This window comes from Nanorana parkeri, unplaced genomic scaffold (assembly GCF_000935625.1).
Source record: "Nanorana parkeri isolate BGI_ZX_2015 unplaced genomic scaffold, ASM93562v1 scaffold1539, whole genome shotgun sequence".
NCBI lineage: Eukaryota > Metazoa > Chordata > Amphibia > Anura > Dicroglossidae > Nanorana > Nanorana parkeri.
This window is the reverse complement of record NW_017307807.1, coordinates 269057-287202: the sequence shown is the minus strand read 5'-3', so window position 1 is coordinate 287202 and position 18146 is coordinate 269057. Positions and strand designations below refer to the sequence as shown.

At 44.1% G+C, this 18146-nt stretch overlaps 1 protein-coding gene across 1 annotated transcript in view; it reads right to left on the bottom strand.

Moving 5' to 3' along the window:
- Window positions 1-16587: 16587 nt before the first annotated feature.
- The window catches only part of LOC108798700 (serine protease ami-like), a 17754-nt gene continuing 16195 nt past the window's right edge, over window positions 16588-18146 (bottom strand). Inside the window, exons 4-5 of the mRNA XM_018570477.1 lie at window positions 17353-17610; window positions 16588-16844 (exon numbers count right to left, since the gene is read on the bottom strand). Coding sequence (XP_018425979.1) covers window positions 16656-16844; window positions 17353-17610 — 447 coding nt within the window. The 3' untranslated portion in view covers window positions 16588-16655. The remainder of the gene's footprint in view (window positions 16845-17352; window positions 17611-18146) is intronic.

Below are 18146 nucleotides of genomic sequence, written 5' to 3'. Positions count from 1 at the left end.
GAAACTCTCCTGGCTGCAAAGGAATTCCTCACTGCTATAAGTTTTCTCTGAAGTCCTGTGATATTTCCTGTTCTCACAGAACTCCAGGCAGTAACAAATTGGCTGATTTCACTCTGCTGATCCAGCTACCTTCACATGAATAAACACATAGCTGCAAAGTAACATGTATACACTGCTATGGGAATTTTCACTCAGGATAGAGGCTTGTTGTTTACAAGTACTGGTAAAAAGGTCAGCTCCAACCAACTTACTACAGCTCCTCCAACTCACTAAGCATCTTCTTTAACTACTTTAGCTCTCATACATTTATTCCTCTTGTGGACCAGAGCAGTTTCATACTTCCACTATGGCTCTGATTATTCAGTAATAACTTTGTTATAATTTCAGATCATTATTCATAGTTAGATAGTTAGATAGTATTTGAGGTTGAATAAAGGCACAGGTCTATCAAGTTCAACCTTTGTGTGTATGTGTGTGACTCTGCATGTGTATGCGTGTATACGAGTCCCTGTGTGATCTTGTTTTCAAGAGTACCTGTACCCCTGAATGTTACGGTCTCTGAGGAAGGTGTCTAAATGCTTCAATACTCTCAGCTGATACCACTGCTTGTGGCAGCGAGTTCCAGACTTTATTTGCTCTAACTGAAAAGAAGCCCCTACGCCCCTTGTGGTTAAATCTTTTCTCCACCAATTTTAGGTGGTGGCCTCTAGTCTTTGTTGCTGAGTTTACAGTAAAATGTTTATTGCTGATGTTGCCATCACCACTATTTCGTACATCTTGTACATCAAAATCATGTACCCTTAATCTCCTCACTTCTAGCATGAACAAGTTTAAATTTAGCAACCTTGTCTCATAGCTGTGGTCCCCCAGTCCCTTAATTAGTTTTGTTGCCCTTCTCTGTACTCTCTCCAGCTCAAGGACATTCTTTCTGTGGATTGGTGACCAAAACTGGACAGCATACTCCAGATGAGGCCGAACCAGTGGTCAATAAAGTGGCAAAATTATTGCTTTCTCTCTACAGTATATTGCCTTTTTAATACAAGACAGTACTCTACTAGCTTTGTTTGCGGCAGCCTGTCATTGCATGCTATTATTCAGTCTGCGGTCTACTATGACCTCCAAATTTTTCCATTTCTTACTTTCCTAGTGGAGTACCCATTAATATCTATTCCGCTTGCCTATTTTTAACCTCAAAGTGCATTTATCAACATTAAGCCTCATCTGCCCTATAGCTGCCCACTCCCCTGTTTTATCCAGTTCCTCCTGTAATGTTATGATGTCTAAGTCCGTGTCTATTCCACTTCTGATTTTAGTATCATCCTTTTTTTTGGCTTTCTTTCAGAAATGTATAAAAATTATTTTAAAAAACTTTGCGCCAGAAACAAGTGACCTAGGCTACGAGCACTAATCCAACAAATGAAGGAATAACTCAAAAGAGTTTTAAGAGTACTGCTTAGACTCAACATTTCTAAATGTTTCCTATAACATAGTAAATCTTGACTTTTTTAGCTAAGTTCCAGTTCAAGGCAAAAAAACCTTTCTCAAAAACAAGCATATGATATATATGTATCTTCTCCTTTTTATATGGATAAATAACATTTTAAGAATGTGTTGTACAAAAATGCATTGTACAGGAATCTGTACACAAGGCTGAATACTTGTCACCTCTGATCATTCAGCCTTCCTTCGAATGAAAGACCTCATACCATGTAATGCACAGCAAATAGGAAAATAGCTGCTTCCACCATAGCCAGGCTAATCTTACCTTCCCTGTGCTCCCCCATGGATAGTTTGTATCATGCACTTGTCCATGGGTGTGCCGCTATACTAGTAAATAAAAAAACAAAAACAAACTAGTATAGCGGTCATCCCCCACTGATAATTTGTACCGTACGTCTATGGATGGGATGCTATACCAGCAAATAACAAGGTAGAACTGAAATAAATGCCTGGGGGTAGAGGAACATGCCAGTCAGTGGAATCTGTACTATAATATACTTTACATATATCCGGCTGCAGAGATGAGGGATTTCGATTTCCCCAGCAGGGGCACTGTCTGCCGTGAGAAAGGAAGGGGTGTTAGTTTTTACTTTGACCAAACTCTAAAATTATAGTTATAATCTTAGAAAGCACATATGCACTGAATGGAAAAAAGGGAAACACTTTCAAAAACCTCTTGTTATGCTCTAATGTTTATTTATCTCCACTCTTTTGATGAGATTACAGGCACAATTAAAAAAGCTACATGTGGGCAGCATGAGAAGATGGGAGTAAAAAAACTTAAGGTAGGGATAGTGATGAAAGAGAGTATAATGGGGGCACAGGTCTTACACACAAAAAGAGTCCTTAGCATAGAAAGAGGAGAGAGAAGTGGAAGATGGGTACAGGTGGGAAGGGAGAGCACCTGTGGCTAGGGAGCAGTTATAGTGTAGGTTACAGAATAGATGACACTGGCGGAAAGTCACAAGGTAGATGGGCTCAACATGATCTCTGTATCTCCCTAGTGACACTGTTATTACACGGAGGAAGTAAGGATCCAGATGGTACACAGGGAATTGCTCTGCTGTGCTTTGGTTATGTATAGGATAGATGGAATAAGTAAGACTACATAGGACCGAGACTTTTCTACAAGTCAAGATTAGGCCCCACCCAGTCCTCATGCTGAGGTCCTACTGCCCATTGAGGTTTAGCCAATTGACAGCTGAATTTCAGGGGTGCGCTTCATCAATCCCCTCAAATCGCTGCACTCATAACCAGATGGTCTAGAGTACATTTAGCTGAGACATGTATACCCAATGCACCCACAAAACCAAGTGCCACTGCACAGTTTGGGGAAGCTGGAGAAGATCAAAGGACAGCTGTAGTAGAGTAAAGGACATTGAAAAGGAGACTGAGAGGGAGGTGTGGGACTCAAAGTTGTGAGGGGAAAGTGTCAGGATGGAGCTCACGGACCAGGAGTGAGTGTAATAAGGCTCATAAGTGTCAGAAAAGAAGTGTGTTTAGGTGCAGGGCGGAGTGATCTCCTCCAAACATCTGCATGTTGTTACAAGCTAATGCTTCTCTTCTCCTGCTCCTCCGTGGCATCACCATTTTCAATTGCATACATCATCAGTGGCCAGCTTTATATTCTTTGCATTTTTGCAGCTGACCCAACTGATAATGTCAGCACCAGATCTATGTAGAAAACGTTTACCTGCAAGAGTTCCATGAAATGGTGACATAGCCTTCCAAAGGTTCAGGTGTGAGGCCCTGGCTATGTCACCAGTGCCTCAATCAACCAAGAAGTAAGATTTATTAGAAATGTAAGTGTAGCCTCTATATAGATGAATATATGTGCTACTGTGTAGATCGGTATTTCTGACTGCAAACAGTTAATTGCCTCTGTGTGTAAAGAGAGGCGTAGATTTATGGGGATTGCAGTGCAGAGCAGATATGGATACATTGCTAAAAGGACCCGGAGAACTGCAACTCCCAGGATACTGTGCGAGAAGGAGTGTGTGGTCACCCTTGATAGACAGAGACACACAGGCTCTGTGCTGCCGTGCTTGAGAGACAGTTGTTCACCTGTGGAGACGAAGAGACGGAGATCGTGCGCCTGAACGGAGGCCTGGTGACTCGTCAGCGGCGGGGATATTGCGGCCTGGTCGTGTGGCCGATCCAGCCACTGGAGTGACCCAGCCAGCCCAGCAGAGCGAGCGGAATCGAGGGGAGATCATTACCGGAGGCCTTAGATGACCCTAGACGTGCGGTGATGTGCTCCAGGAAACCCTAGACAAGTGCTGATGAGCTGCAAGAGACCCTAGATGACCTAATCTCCTTCCTAAGTGCCGTTCCGCCGAAAGAGGTATGACTATACAGCTGCAGAAAGACATCATCTTGTGCAGGACAACCCTGGGAGTGGTGAGAGGCCTATGGGCCAATGTACTTTTACACATCTGCTACACAGTATGGGCCCCAACGTTGGCTAGCCTAGGACATTACTACAGGCCAGTAGTCTAGAGGGGTGTGGTACTTCCAAAGGGAGATATTATTGTTTAATTCCTCTACTCCTAGATTTACTCCTGAGACAGTCTGACATCACAGGTCTCTGTATAGGCAATAGATAGCCGCAATCACTGTATGTCAGAGTGCATTGATCTACCACTTATTGTATAGTGTGCGATTGATACGTTACTAAGAGCCTTATTTTGTGTTAGCCAGCCATTAAATCCTTTACATAAACTCTACAAAGGTGTGTTGATGTGCTGTGGATCCACCAATTGGGCGGTACATTGGTGCAGAGGGGACAGAAAGACCCGTTACACTAGCAGCTCCTACGGGGTAGCGCTACATTTGGGGGCTCGTCTGGGATACTTTTCTGACTCCCCCCTCGCCTGAGATGACCGCGCCAATGAGCCAAATTAATAACATGGATCCAGACGCAGCCCAATCACCCCATTGTTCTAAGAATCCTCCTAAGGCCCCATTCACACCTGACCGTTTTGTAGCGCGTCCTACGCTCAATGAACGCTCTACAAAACGGTCAAAAAAATAAATAGCATTGTAGTCAATGGTATCGTTCCCACCTGTCCGTATTTCCGCCCGTCCCGAACGCACTACAAAACGGCCCACGCATGAAAAGGTCCCGGAGCGTTTTTTGCTGCGTATTGGTCCGTTTTGTAGGGCGTTTTCCATTTGTATACTGCCAAGTAGCCTTTGGAATCGCGCGACGGTCGCGTGACTTTTTTACCGAGAATCGCGGTAAAAAAACCGTGTGACGGTCGCGCGACAGACGCGCATATTACAATACGCATAGGTGTGAATGGGGCCTAAAAGGTGCAGATCATGCCCCTAGATATCCGAAATTATTGAGGGAAATTCGGGGAGAAGAAGCCCTCATCGTAGAAAAGAACACAAAATCTCATTTTCCTGAAGGCTCAATCTCTAAGAAGGAGAAGGCACAATTGCACTCTGTTTCAGCTTGTGATCAATTCTCAGATGAGGAAGATCCTGGGTCGGCCAGTGAGTCAGAAATGTGTTCTAGGAAACCAAGTACTAGGTGTCACTCTGTTGATGTGGGGGTCAAAAAGGACATCGCCCAGTTAGCCCAAACTCAACGCGAGTTATGCCAGACTATGAGGGAGATGCAGAAGGCTCAGGCTGTCTTGTGCCAGATGGTAGTGAGGATGACAGAAGTTCAAACCCATTGATCAGACCTTCAAACAGACCTTTCACACCCTAGGATCCCCTTTGCCCCAAAAAGTGGGTTCCTAAGCAAACGGGAAGAGAATGTTATCGGTGTGGGAGATTGGGCCATTTTCAAGCACAGTGCAGAGAGAATGAACGTACGTTCAGTCGGAATCCAAGGACATCTGAAAGACCCCAGGGAGTGATGTATTCTAAGTCAGGGGGAAACTTCAACGGGCCCCAGTGAGGGAGCAAATTGTGCGCCCACTTACCATAACCCGCTCCAATGTTGTATAATGCTGAATACTGAACAGAGACCAGCACCGGCGGTCGAGGTTCCATCTACATTGAATGTTCAACGCCCCTCCTGTGTGTCTATACCTCCATTACAGGGGCGCAGTGCTTGCAACATGTCTATTCTAAAGCCCACAAGTCGGGAACCCCTCTCAAAAAGTTCTAGGAAAATCAAAATACAGAGTAATCAGGCCATATCACCCCCAAAGAAGGAAAGGGGAGGTTACCCTGAAGAATTAGTTGGTCCTGCTCCTATTGTCCCGATCCAGGTGGAAGGAATCTTTGCCAAGGTGCTATTGGATTCTGGGGCCCAAGTTACCCTGATCTATCAAGATTTTTATGAAAAGCACCTGAGGCACCTTCCCCTCACAGAGATAGAAGGCCTTGAGATTTGCAGTATCAGAGACACGCAACTCAAGTATGCGGGGTACCTTCAAGTCAATCTGGAATTTAGACCCACTATCGCTGGACAAGCGGGAACATTCGACACCCTGGCTATTGTGGGACCACGACCGTCAGGTTCTAATCGGTATTCAGTAATTGTGGGGACCAATACTGGACTGGTAAGACGGCTTCTTACCCCCATTGTGGCCGAAGCGGGCTCAGAAGTTGGGAAGGTGCATCCGGCACTCTGGCCTGTGTACCTACAGATGATCCAAGAACAGAAAGGTCCAACAGGGGTTGGTCGTCTGTGGAAGTTGAAAGGTGAGGGAAAGGTTCTACAGCCTGGAGAGGAGGCTTGTTTGAAAGCGACGGTCAGATTCAATTGGGCCCAACCAGGGCCCTATGTGATGCTAGAGGTCTACCGTGAAGACATAGAGAATTCTGGAATAGAAGTGATTCCTGAACTAATCTCTACCAAAGTTCTACACAGGGCTAAGGGAAGACTGTTAGTGAATGTGTGTAATATCTCGGATTCCCCTGTAACGCTGAGAACAAAGATGCTCCTGGGACAGGTGGTTTCGGTCACACCCCTCTCACCCACTGATTCAGTGGGGGGAGTGAGGACTGAAATGACAGCCGAACAGTTTTTTCCCAAAAAATATCTCATCTGAGTGGAAGAAACGGTTACAGTCTCAGCTTCTTAAGTGGCGAGAGCTGTTTTCCAAAGATGAGTTCGATGTGGGGTGTGCCAGAAGTACCCGGCATATTATTAGGCCACAAGAGGACGAACCATTTTGAGAACGATCACAACGGATCCCGTTGTGAGATCTGGATGACTTGAGGGAGCAATTGGCTGAGTTGCAGAGGACTGGAATAATACAGGAATCCAGGAGCCCTTATGCCTCTCCCATTGTGGTCATTGTGGTGGTTCGCAAGAAGAATGGTTCTCTCCGCATGTGTATTGATTATCGCACACTTAACAGAAGAGCCACCCCCGATCAATACACCACTCCTCGTATAGAGGATGCCTTGCAGTGTTTATCTGGAGCCAAATGGTTCAGTGTGCTGGATTTGAGAAGTGGTTATCACCAGATTCCCATGCACCCAAGGGATAAAGAGAAAACTGCTTTTATCTGTCCATTGGGATTCTTCGAGTTCAATAGAATGCCTCAAGGTTTAACAGGAGCTCCTGCAACCTTTCAGCGGCTGATGGAGAAGACAGTGGGTGACATGAATCTAATAGAGGTGCTTGTGTACCTAGATGACCTGATAGTTTTTGGAAATACCCTAGAAGAGCATGAGCAACGCCTGGAGAAGGTCCTTAACCGACTTCACGAAGAAGGACTAAAGCTCTCTCTTGAGAAGTGTCAGTTTTGTTTACATGCCCCTATCTGGGGCATGTGGTCACTGCAAATGGAGTAGCCACTGATCCTAAGAAACTGGAAGCGGCAACCTGGCCAAGGCCTCGAACTGTTACCAAACTCCAATCCTTTCTGGGATTCTGTTCTTACTACCGAAGATTTGTAGAGGGATTTGCCAAGATAGCTAAACCCCTGAATGAGGTACTGAAGACAGATGGAGGAGAGGGTGACTCTGAGTGACCTGGGCCTAAAGTAAAGGCTCAAGGACCCAGGAAGGCTAAAGAGTCCATTGTGGCAGAGTGGACTGCCCAGTGTGAGGACGCCTTCTTAAAATTGAAGAAAAGCCTAACCGAGGCTCCTGTACTGGCTTACGCTGACGTTTCCAAACCGTATAAATTAGATGTTGATGCCAGTAGAGAGGGGTTGGGAGGACTACTGTACCAGGAACACAGTGGATTGTTACGTCCCGTGGCTTTTGTGAGTCGAAGTCTGACTCCCTCTGAGAAAAACGATCCTACCCATAAACTGGAGTTTCTTGCCTTGAAGTGGGCGGTGGTGGATAAGTTGAAAGACTACCTGTACGGGGCAGAATTTGTAGTCTAGGCTAACAACAATCCGCTGACATACCTCCTGCCTACCTACAAGTTGGATGCCACTGGACATCGGTGGTTAGCTGCTCTGTCTGGTTTCCAGTTCAGTCTGAAATATCGACCAGGAGCCGGAAATAGGGATGCAGATGCTCTATCCCGAAGGCCCTATGATTCTGACGCAAGAGGAGAGTGGGCCCATCTGACCCCAGGGGGTGTTCAGGCGTTGTGTCAAAGAATTGAACACAGAAAACGAGGAGACATTGGGGCAGAAGCAATTGGCATGATGGCTCCTGGTATCCCTAAGGTATATTGCAACCCTGTTCAATTGATAATTCCAGAGCTCCCCACTTTCAGTCAGAAAGAACTGAAAGAAGAGCAGGTCAAGGACCCTCTGATGGCACTGACTTTAAAGGCATTACGAAGTAAAAATAGAGAAATACTATGGACCAGTTCTCCTAAGCTAATCCACAGGGAATGGGACAGATTGCGTCTTCAGGATGGAGTGGTCTACCGAAGGGGCCCCTCTGATGGTGTGGAAGAACTCCTACAACTGTTCCTCCCTGAGTGGCATATAAGAAGTGTATTAAAGGCACTGCATGACGAACACGGTCATCTGGGGTCTGATAGGACCTTTAAATTAGTTTGAGATCGATTCTATTGGCCTTACATGAAGAGTGAAACAGAGAGCTATTGCCACCACTGTTTACGCTGCATTCAGAGAAAGACTTTACCCACTAGAACTGCTCCAATGAGCCACCTTCACAGTCAGGGTCCCATGAACTAAGTGTGCATTGACTTCCTGTGCTTGGAGACGGATACCAGTGGACAAGGAAACATCTTGGTGGTGATGGACCACTTCACTAGGTACGCCCAGGTCTATCCCACCAGAGATCAACGAGCTACCACTGTAGCTAAAGTGTTAGTAGAAAAGTTATTTGTTCACTATGGATTGCCTCAGAGAATCCATTTAGATCAGGGCCAAGACTTTGAAAGTAAACTCATCAAGCAACTGATAAGCCTGTTACACATCCAGAAGTCCAGGACTACTCCATATCACCCCCAAGGGGATGCAAAACCAGAACGATTCAATGGTACCCTACTTAATATGTTGGGGACTCTGTCCTCTGAAGAGAAGCAACATTGGAGTCGGCATATGTCTACTATCGCGCATGCTTACAACTGTACTGAGAATGATGCAACTGGATATTCACCCTACCTGCTCATGTTCGGGAGAAAAGCCCGACTGCCTGTGGATATAGCATTCGGCTTATCTGCAGATCAGACTTCCGTTGCCACTCACCGAAACTATTTAGAGCGATTGAGGAGAAACTTGGTATCTGCATATGAGAGGGCTCGTTATTTCGCAGAAGGAAGAGAACAGCAAAATAAGAGGAGTTATGATTTAAGGGTACGAGTTCAAAATCTACAACCAGGAGATAGAGTATCACTGAGGAATTTAGGACCTGCGGCCAGACATAAACTAGCTGACAGGTGGGGATCACAAGTCTATACTGTTTGTAAGCAGTTACCGGGTCTTCCAGTGTATCAGATTCGACCTGAGGGTAGGGAAGGACCGTTAAAGAACTGGCACCGGAATCACTTGCTATCTTTGAATGAAGCTGTTCACATACCAGTCAATGAAGAACTCTCTGTACCAGTTACACGTGTATCCCAGAGAGTTCCTATTACCAGGTCACAGAGAGTGACGTCAGAGAGGGACAGTGAAAGTGACAGTGATGAAGAGGATATGTGTCTGACTTGGATGTGGCCTACGGATTCTTTAAATGTCACGCAAAGTGTCACCGATCCCGAACCAAATTCTAGTGCTTTGAGACTGGAAGCCCCTGAATTCGTACAAGCCATCAACACACCTTGGTGGAGGGCCTCGGTGTCCTCTGCTTTCACTGAACTGTGTCGTAAGTCAGGTGTAATGATGCCTAGTGAGATCTGTTAATTGAATATTTAGAAACAGGATACATCCACCAAAGCGGATCTTTACTGCGACTGATTTGATGTTCAAATTGCTCTTTGGGGACCCAAAGGTCTTAGTGGGGGGAGTATGTAGCCTCTATATAGATGAATATATGTGCTACTGTGTAGATCGGTATTTCTGACTGCAAACAGGTAATTGCCTCTGTGTGTAAAGAGAGGCGGAGATTTATGGGGATTGCATTGCAGAGCAGATATGGATACACTGCTGAAAGGAGAACTGCAACTCCCAGGATACTGTGCGAGAAGGAAGGGGATGGCTATGGACTGTGAGGGCTGAGCGCGCTCAGTCTCTGTCAGGAAACCAGGGGTGTCACCTCCCCACAGGGTCAGCGGGCACGGCGCAGGGTACGGGTCTCCCTCCAGCCTGGCAGAACCACTGGCGCCCTGGTTGCAGGTGCGCATGCGCGAGTCGTGCGGCAGGTGCGCAGTACGCAGGCTGCGCGCGCATCCCCAGGAGCACGTGCATAGTGTGCCTGCACCTGTTTAGGCCTCAGGTGTGGACCTAGCTGGGGGAGGTTCCCGTACACACCCATACCACCTCTCGCCTGCCATTGGCTCTCGTGGAGAGAAGCCTCCTAGTTGCCTCGGTGACAGGGGGGCGGACTTACACCCCCTGGCTATAAAAACCTGGCCAGAGCTCTGGCTTGTTGCTGAGTTATCTCATCCTGTGGTGTGATTTCCTAGCTCCCTGTACATGTGCCTTGCTTTGTTTCCTGACCCCCTTTATCTGGACCTCCTGTTGCCGACCTTGGACTGCCTTTCGCCCCTGAACCTTTGCTGCCTGCCTGCCTCGACTCGGATTGGACTTGACTTCTCTTTGGATTAACCCTTTTGTACCTCTGCCTTCGGACACTTCAGGCCATTTCCTGCCAGTGAGTTCCACTTTGTTCTTCTGCCAAACCACTGGCACTCCTGACAGTCTGCGACCGGGACCTGAAGTGTCTGTGCTGCCGTACTTGTGATTTAAATCAGTTTCTAACAGCTTTGAAACATATGCTGGTTGTGTACAGAGGACTAGCAGTCTGCAAGGTTTTGTTGTAATTGAAAATAGCTTTGAATTCAGTGGCCTCTGAAAGCAGTTTTAACCTGATGCTTATAGATACAGAGATGAATGAGGACTTGTTTTTAAGTGATTTTACTGCTTGTTCAGAATACTTAATTATGCATAGTCTTGGCACAGGTTTGCTTTTAGAACAGTTTTATAAAAGTGGATGACATCAGCTTTATTGCAAATCTAGGCAGCAATGCTGACTGTAAGATTTTTGTCGATATGCTAAGACTCAGTGCCAATTCTGTTTTGAGTTTTGTTTTTTACAGATTCATGTACAGTGAGGAAAATAATTATTTGATCCCCTGCAGATTTTGTAAGCTTGCCCACTTACAAAGAAATGAAAGGTCTACAATTTTTTATCATAGCTGTATTTTAAATGATAGAGACAGAATATCAACCAAAAATAGTATATTCACAGGGGAAGGCGGCTGCACGTTAGTAATAGAGCTGCAACAGTTATTCGATTAAGTCGATTAAAATCGTCGATTGAAAACGTTCTCTAGTAGTCCATCACTGGAGCCTTTTTTTTTTTTTAAATCCGATTAATCGATTAATCGAACTTAATAATCGGCTAACTGATCGATTTATGAAAATAATCGTTAGCTGCAGCCCTAGTTAGTAACAATAAATAAATCTATGTGGGTCTCTACACCCCTCTGGCAAAGCCTCTTTCTGAGGAGTCACACGTAAGGGAGTAGTGTGGGATCTGCTATGCCTACCCTGGCTCATGGATCCCATATCCTGATCATGGACTTGGTTACTATACGTTAACTGTGGATTGAACAAATTGTGTCATCATTGGACGTTTATCAGCATCTTTGCCTCTGAAAGGAGATAAGTATTGTCTATGTGCACTGTTTACATGGCCGTACACAGATCAAATGCCTGATTAAAGGTGGATTACCCAGGCTGTCGTTTGAGTGGATACTGATCTGGAGGCATATCAATCCCTGAGTTATTCAAACAACTCACCACTTTATACTCCTCATAGAGACTATTTGAAAATGAACATACTACCGAGCATGCTATATTTATTCCAAACGGTACCTATACACTTACCCACCTCTTATTTAAGCACTTTAAAATCGGTTGGAAACGATCCACAGCTAGAATTTCACATAGAACTTTAGCGATGGCTAAAAATGCAGGTGGATTAGCACTACCAGATTTCACTATATATTATCAAGCAGTGGCACTTAATAGAATGTTAGACTGGCACTATCACATTCAAACTAAATTATGGGTATCACTAGAAAATGTATTATCAGGACAATGTTTGTCGAGTATATGTTGGATACCACAAAAAACTCGCTATTTGGAATGTTGTATATCCCTTTGACCAGGGCTCAAAATGTCAAGTCCTAAGCTACTAGCCAAGCCAGAAAAGTTACTCGCCACCAGTTGCCCACCAAAGATCAGGGTGTGACGCACAGTACAGAGGTCAGTACACAGTACAGAGGTCAGTGGTCAGTATGTAACGCAGTGCAGAGGTCACAAAGAAAGTACAGGGACTTACAGTTGCCTTGACCTCTTCTTCTCCTGGTGATGGTGGGGGAGCAGCGAGGTTGCCTGCACGTCCAGCCGGCTCCAGGTGCTCTCTCTCCCGCGCAGCAGAAGCCGGCCAACTGCGGTTCTGCAGTCTTCCTCTCCCAACAATGGCAGCTGAGATGGGTGGAGGAAACTGCTGTGGCCACGAGGAGCCCAATCGAAGAGGACACAGATGATGGCAGTGGAGCTTCTTGTTCTCTTCTTCCCGCCACTGCAGTCTTAAAGAGGCCCCCCTCCCAGTCCACATCTTTCGGACGTTATTAATCTGAGTTGCCCCACTCAGTATGCCCCTCGCTTGCTGTCATATTGAGTGGGGCACTAAGATTAATAATGTGCTGGACTAGTCTGACCCAGGGGCGGACTGGGCCCGGGGGCAGGGTGGCAATTGCCCCCCAAAGCCTCTCTGATACCTTTGTAAACGCCCCCACCGCCGCCATAAGCATGTAATCTCTCCCCTCTCGGTCGCTCTGCTGCTGCAGCGACCAAGAGGGAAGAGATGAAGTCCTTGCCGTGGCGGGGGGCGTTTGCAAAGGTATCAGAGAGGCCTGGGGGGCAATTGCCACCCTACCCCGGGCCTAGTCTGCCCCTGGGTCAGACTAATCCAGCACGTTATTAATATGAGTGCCCCACTGAATATGGCCGCAAGCGAGGGGCATACTGAGTGGGCAACTCAGATTAATAACGCCCAAAAGATGTGGACTGGGAGGGGGGCCTCTTTAAGACTGCTCAGAATCACACCGCTGAACGATCACCTCTTCTCCCGATCGCTCCAGCTTCAGCTCCAGGAAGCGAGCACTCAGAGAGGCAGCAACGATCACACCTGTCAGCGTTCCCTCTCTCTGCTCCCGGCCGCTGCAGCTTCAGAGTGGCCAGAAGGAGAGAGAGGGAGCGATAACGGGTGTAATCAGAGCCGCCTCTCTGAGTGGAGCTGAAGCGGCCGGGACGAAAGAGAGGGAGCGCAGAGAGTTAGCTCCGGCTCTGGATGGAACACTACCGCTGCGGCAAGCGTTCGCTTCTGTTCTTTCTTCTCCTTCTCGGGCTCGGCCGCTCTGTAGCTGCAGCAGGCGAGAAAGAGAATAGAAAACAGAAGCGAGCGATCGGTTGCCGCGGCAGTAGTGTCCCATCCCTAGTCCCGCCGGCGAGGCACCATTGCTGACATTCCACTCGCCCCCCCGCAGTTTTCACTCGCCAATTGCGAGGGGGCGAGTGGAAATTTTGAGGCCTGCCTTTGACTATTCACACTCTTGTCATATGGGATACGCTATATAGAGGTCTGATGGCAAATATAACTCTCCATTGATGCCTTTAACGGGTCATTCTTATTTCTTACCGGGATTACACAATAGTGGATTTTAGCATTGGACTACACATCAAACATTGAGACTTTTTCAGGTTCATGATGGGAAACATATATATTCATTACAACGCCTCCGAGATCAATGGGGGGTGTCTCCCTTTGATACATGGAGATATTGACAATTACATAATTTTGTGTCTAAACTCCCAATGCCAATACGCTCTGATAAAGAACTTTTACCAATGGAGAGACTGTTTTTTCTACCAGACTTCCCGAGACATGGTATTTCACGAATTTACTCGATTCTTCTTAATTTCTGCTCCCAACTATTCCCAAACTATTTAACGATGTGGGAACGGGAACTTCAAATTAAATGGACTGACTCATGTAAACAACAAATTCTTCGGGCTGACTAGGTACTATCAATCAGTACGCTAGTGACAGATATAACATCGTTTTTTAGCAAGATGGTACTATACACCAGATCGAATACATAAGATGCACCCATCTAAACCGACAGAATGCTGGCGGGGATGTGGAGCAGTAGGTACTTACTTGCATATATGGTGGTACTGTCCTAGACTTAAATTGTTCTGGACTCAAGTGGTTAATTATATTAAACAAATTACCAGTATAACTATATCTAATAATCCATTGGCGTGTCTTCTTCATGTGACAGATATACCTATGCTGAGTTATAAAAGAACATTAGTCCCTATATTTCTTAATGCAGCTAAGGCTTTAATTCCCGTGTACTGGAACAAAATGATGGTAGCAACTATAACAGAATGGTTTCATAAAATAGAATACTATAAATTAATGGAAGACTTAACGGCTATTAAATATGAACAACAGGAGAAAAATTAACCTAAATGGAAACCATGGGTTTTGTTTAAGCAAAGATTGGATAATATTGAGACTCCTTGATTGTGATTCTGGTAGTATAACACAATGTGAATTTAACAGTAATTGAGTTACAGATCATGAATTCTAAAGAAGAGTATGTAAAGATATAATATGTCTTTGGCACTATGTTAAGATATGGATAGGATTGGCTACCTACATATATTTAAATATTTACATGTTATGTTAATGTATATGGTTAGTTATGTACATATACCTTCCAGTCACTAATCTTTAGGTTTTTAGAAATGATATGTGTAATCAAATATAAAATAATGGATTAAAATAATGTATGTATTTATTTTGTAAAAATACATGTAAAGTACTATAATTATATCAAATGTTATATTTTAAATTCTTTAAAATAATAAAAAGATATAAATAATACAAAAAAAATTGTCTATGTGCACTGGTTACATGGCCGTACACAGATCAAATGCCTGATTAGAGGTGGATTACCCAGGCTGTCGTTTGAGCGGATACTGATCTGGAGGCATATCAATCCCTGAGTTGTTCAAACAACTCACCACTTTATACTCCTCATAGAGACTATTTGTCCTCTACACACATTACGTCTGGCTACAAAAACATTTCTTAGCCAGTATGATAGTGATGACCTTGCTTTTTCAGACATACTTTATATATGCATGTCGGTGTAACGTGCATCACGCTTGAACGCATGATATTATATGCTGATATACTTACTTTGAAGTTTTTCTTTTGGAGATACATTGCTGGATATCCTTGAAAATTGTGTCATACAAACCATCCTAAGGATATCATTGCTGGTGGTTACGCTATGCTTACATTCATGCTGATTCATTCACTCCAATTTTGTTTTTGTTTTGTTTTTTTCTGGAGACACATTGTTGGATACCTTTAAAAATTGTATCATATTAACCATCCTGGGGATACTGTTGCTGGTGGCCACCAGTCACGATTGGGATCGATATTATATTGATATACACAATATATGGTGTTGTCCATGATTATTGCATTTGTACAGAGTCATGTGTAGGGTACATTTTAGGATTTTAGATGTTTGTCTGATGTATATTTATAGTGTTTGCAAATTTTTGGAATAAAACTATTTTCATTGAACATAAATTGATAGACTTTTGAATATCAACCAAAAATCCAGAAAAAAACACATGATACAAATGGTAAAAATTGAGTTGCACTTCAGTGAGTAAAATAAGTATTTGATCCCCAAGCAAAACACCATCCCTACAATGAAGCACGGAGGTGGAAACATTATGCTTTGGGGCTGTTTCTTTGCCAAAGGTACAGGCCTACTTTTCCACATTGAGGGGCCAATGGACAGGGCCATGTATTGTAAAATCTTGGATGAGAACCTCCTTCCCTCACCCAGAACACCAAAGATGGGTCGTGGATGGGTCTTTCAGCATGACAATGACCCATAAACATACCACCAAGGCAACAAAGCAGTGGTTCAAGAAGAGGCACCTTAAGGTCACGAAGTGGCCTAGTCAGTCTCCAGCCCGTAATCCTATAGAAAATATATGGAGGGAGCTGAAATTTCGAGTTGCCAAGCTACAGCCAAGAAACCTTAAGGATTTAGAGAAGATCTGTAAAGAAGAGTGGACCAAAATCTCACCTGAGATGTGTGCAAACCTGGGAACCAACTACAAGAAACGTCTTACCTCTGTGCTTGCCCACAAATGTTTCTCCACCAAGTACTAAGTCATGTTTTGCTTGGGGATCAAATACTTATTTTACTCACTGAACTGCAACTCAATTTATAACATTTGTATGATGTGTCTTTTCTGGCTTGTTGGTTGATATTCTGTCTCTATCATTTAAAATACACCTCGGATAAAAATTATAGACCTTTCATTTCTTTGTAAGTGGGCAAACTTATAAAATCTGCAGGGGACCAAATAATTATTTTTCACACTGTATGTATTATCCTCACAAGTATCATAACAGTGAATTTAGGATTTAGAAAAATAACTGGAAAAAAATTACAGTAAAACAGTATGTAAAACCTTTATTAAGTAAAATGATTAACATATATATTTTGGTGCTGTAATGCATTCTGTTGTCATTTAGACTGCAATTTGTGCAGCAGAAGGGATGCTTATGGTAGCATTATGCATAGTATCCTCAATAAAATTTATGTAGGGTTGTGAACGAGTGTAGATACCTGGCCGCTTAACATTACCACAGACACGATATCCAGAAGACACTGTAGCCTCCAGCACTCCATCACACACCAAGGGTCCCCCGGAGTCTCCCTGAGGGTTTAAAAAGTTATTGATTTAGAGTTTTTTATAGTGTACTCTTTGCAAGGGTTAAACTTTAAAAAAAACCATATAACTGTTCTTGGTAAAATGGACTTAGCCTGAAAATGCAAGGTCTGCTTTTCTTGGAGCTCCCACCTCCCAAAATAAAAAAACAGTAAATTAAACTTCAAAGTCTGGCTCATGTCTGCTTCCTGGAGGTGCCAGTGACATCTTGCACTGTGCTTTCATAGGACCTCAAGGACCCAGCATCCCCAGGAGGCAGCGGTGAGGAACAGTTATGTCACTGGCACCTCTAGGAAGCAGAAGGACGCTAGTGTCAAAGATAAGGGACCAGTAAGTTAAAGGATTACTATACCAAAGTTAGGTTGTCTTTTATGTGTCCTCCATGGTGCCAGACAGTATAAACAGTGAATATATCAGAATGTTCATAGTAGCAAACAAACAGCAACTTTTGGCACATGTAGAAAGGATGACATTATCATTCAACACACATCCTTACCTCACATGAGTCTTGTTTCCCAGTCCCTGCACAAATCATGTTTGGAGTGATTTCATCTTGGTAGTAACCCCGACCATTACAAACACTTCTGGCGATAATAGGTACCAACACCTCCTGAAGCTGGTCAGGTTTCTTCCCTGTGCGCTTTATTTTTCCCCAGCCAGCTACCAGGCACAGAGTACCTGCAGGAATCTCTCTGTCTTCACGTTGGAGTTGTATGGGCTTCACTTTATCACTCAGTGTGACATTTTGTGCTAGCTGAAAATAAAAAAGGTTCATTCCATATGGAGAATGTCATATTGGTATGCCCACAAAGCTTTTCGTTTATATGTGGTATGGCCACAAGAAATGAAAGGTACAAATGTTTCAATACATGGTGGGCTTGTAGATATGTTTAATTTCAGAATCAGTGCCCAATCGGTGTTAATTTTGGCACCGAATTTCATTTTCGTTTCAGTCTTTTGACGAAAATTAATTTTAATTTTTAGTCACATTTTAGTCATCAGATTAATTTTTATTTTAGTCTAGTTTTAGTTGATGAAATTCAAGTCGGTTTTAGTTGACGAAAAGTAAAGTCAATTTTGGTTGACTAAAATCTAATAGGCTTATTTTTGGTGTAATGCATTATTTAAGCAATTCTCTAGCATTTCAAAACTCTTTTTATTACATAACCCTGGAGTCATTTTTAATTTGATTTAACTTGTATTTTTTACATTTTTTTTAAACCTCATTGCTATCACATGGGGGGGGGGGGGGGCGGGGGATAAGAAGCCCCCTATGCGATAGCCAATTTA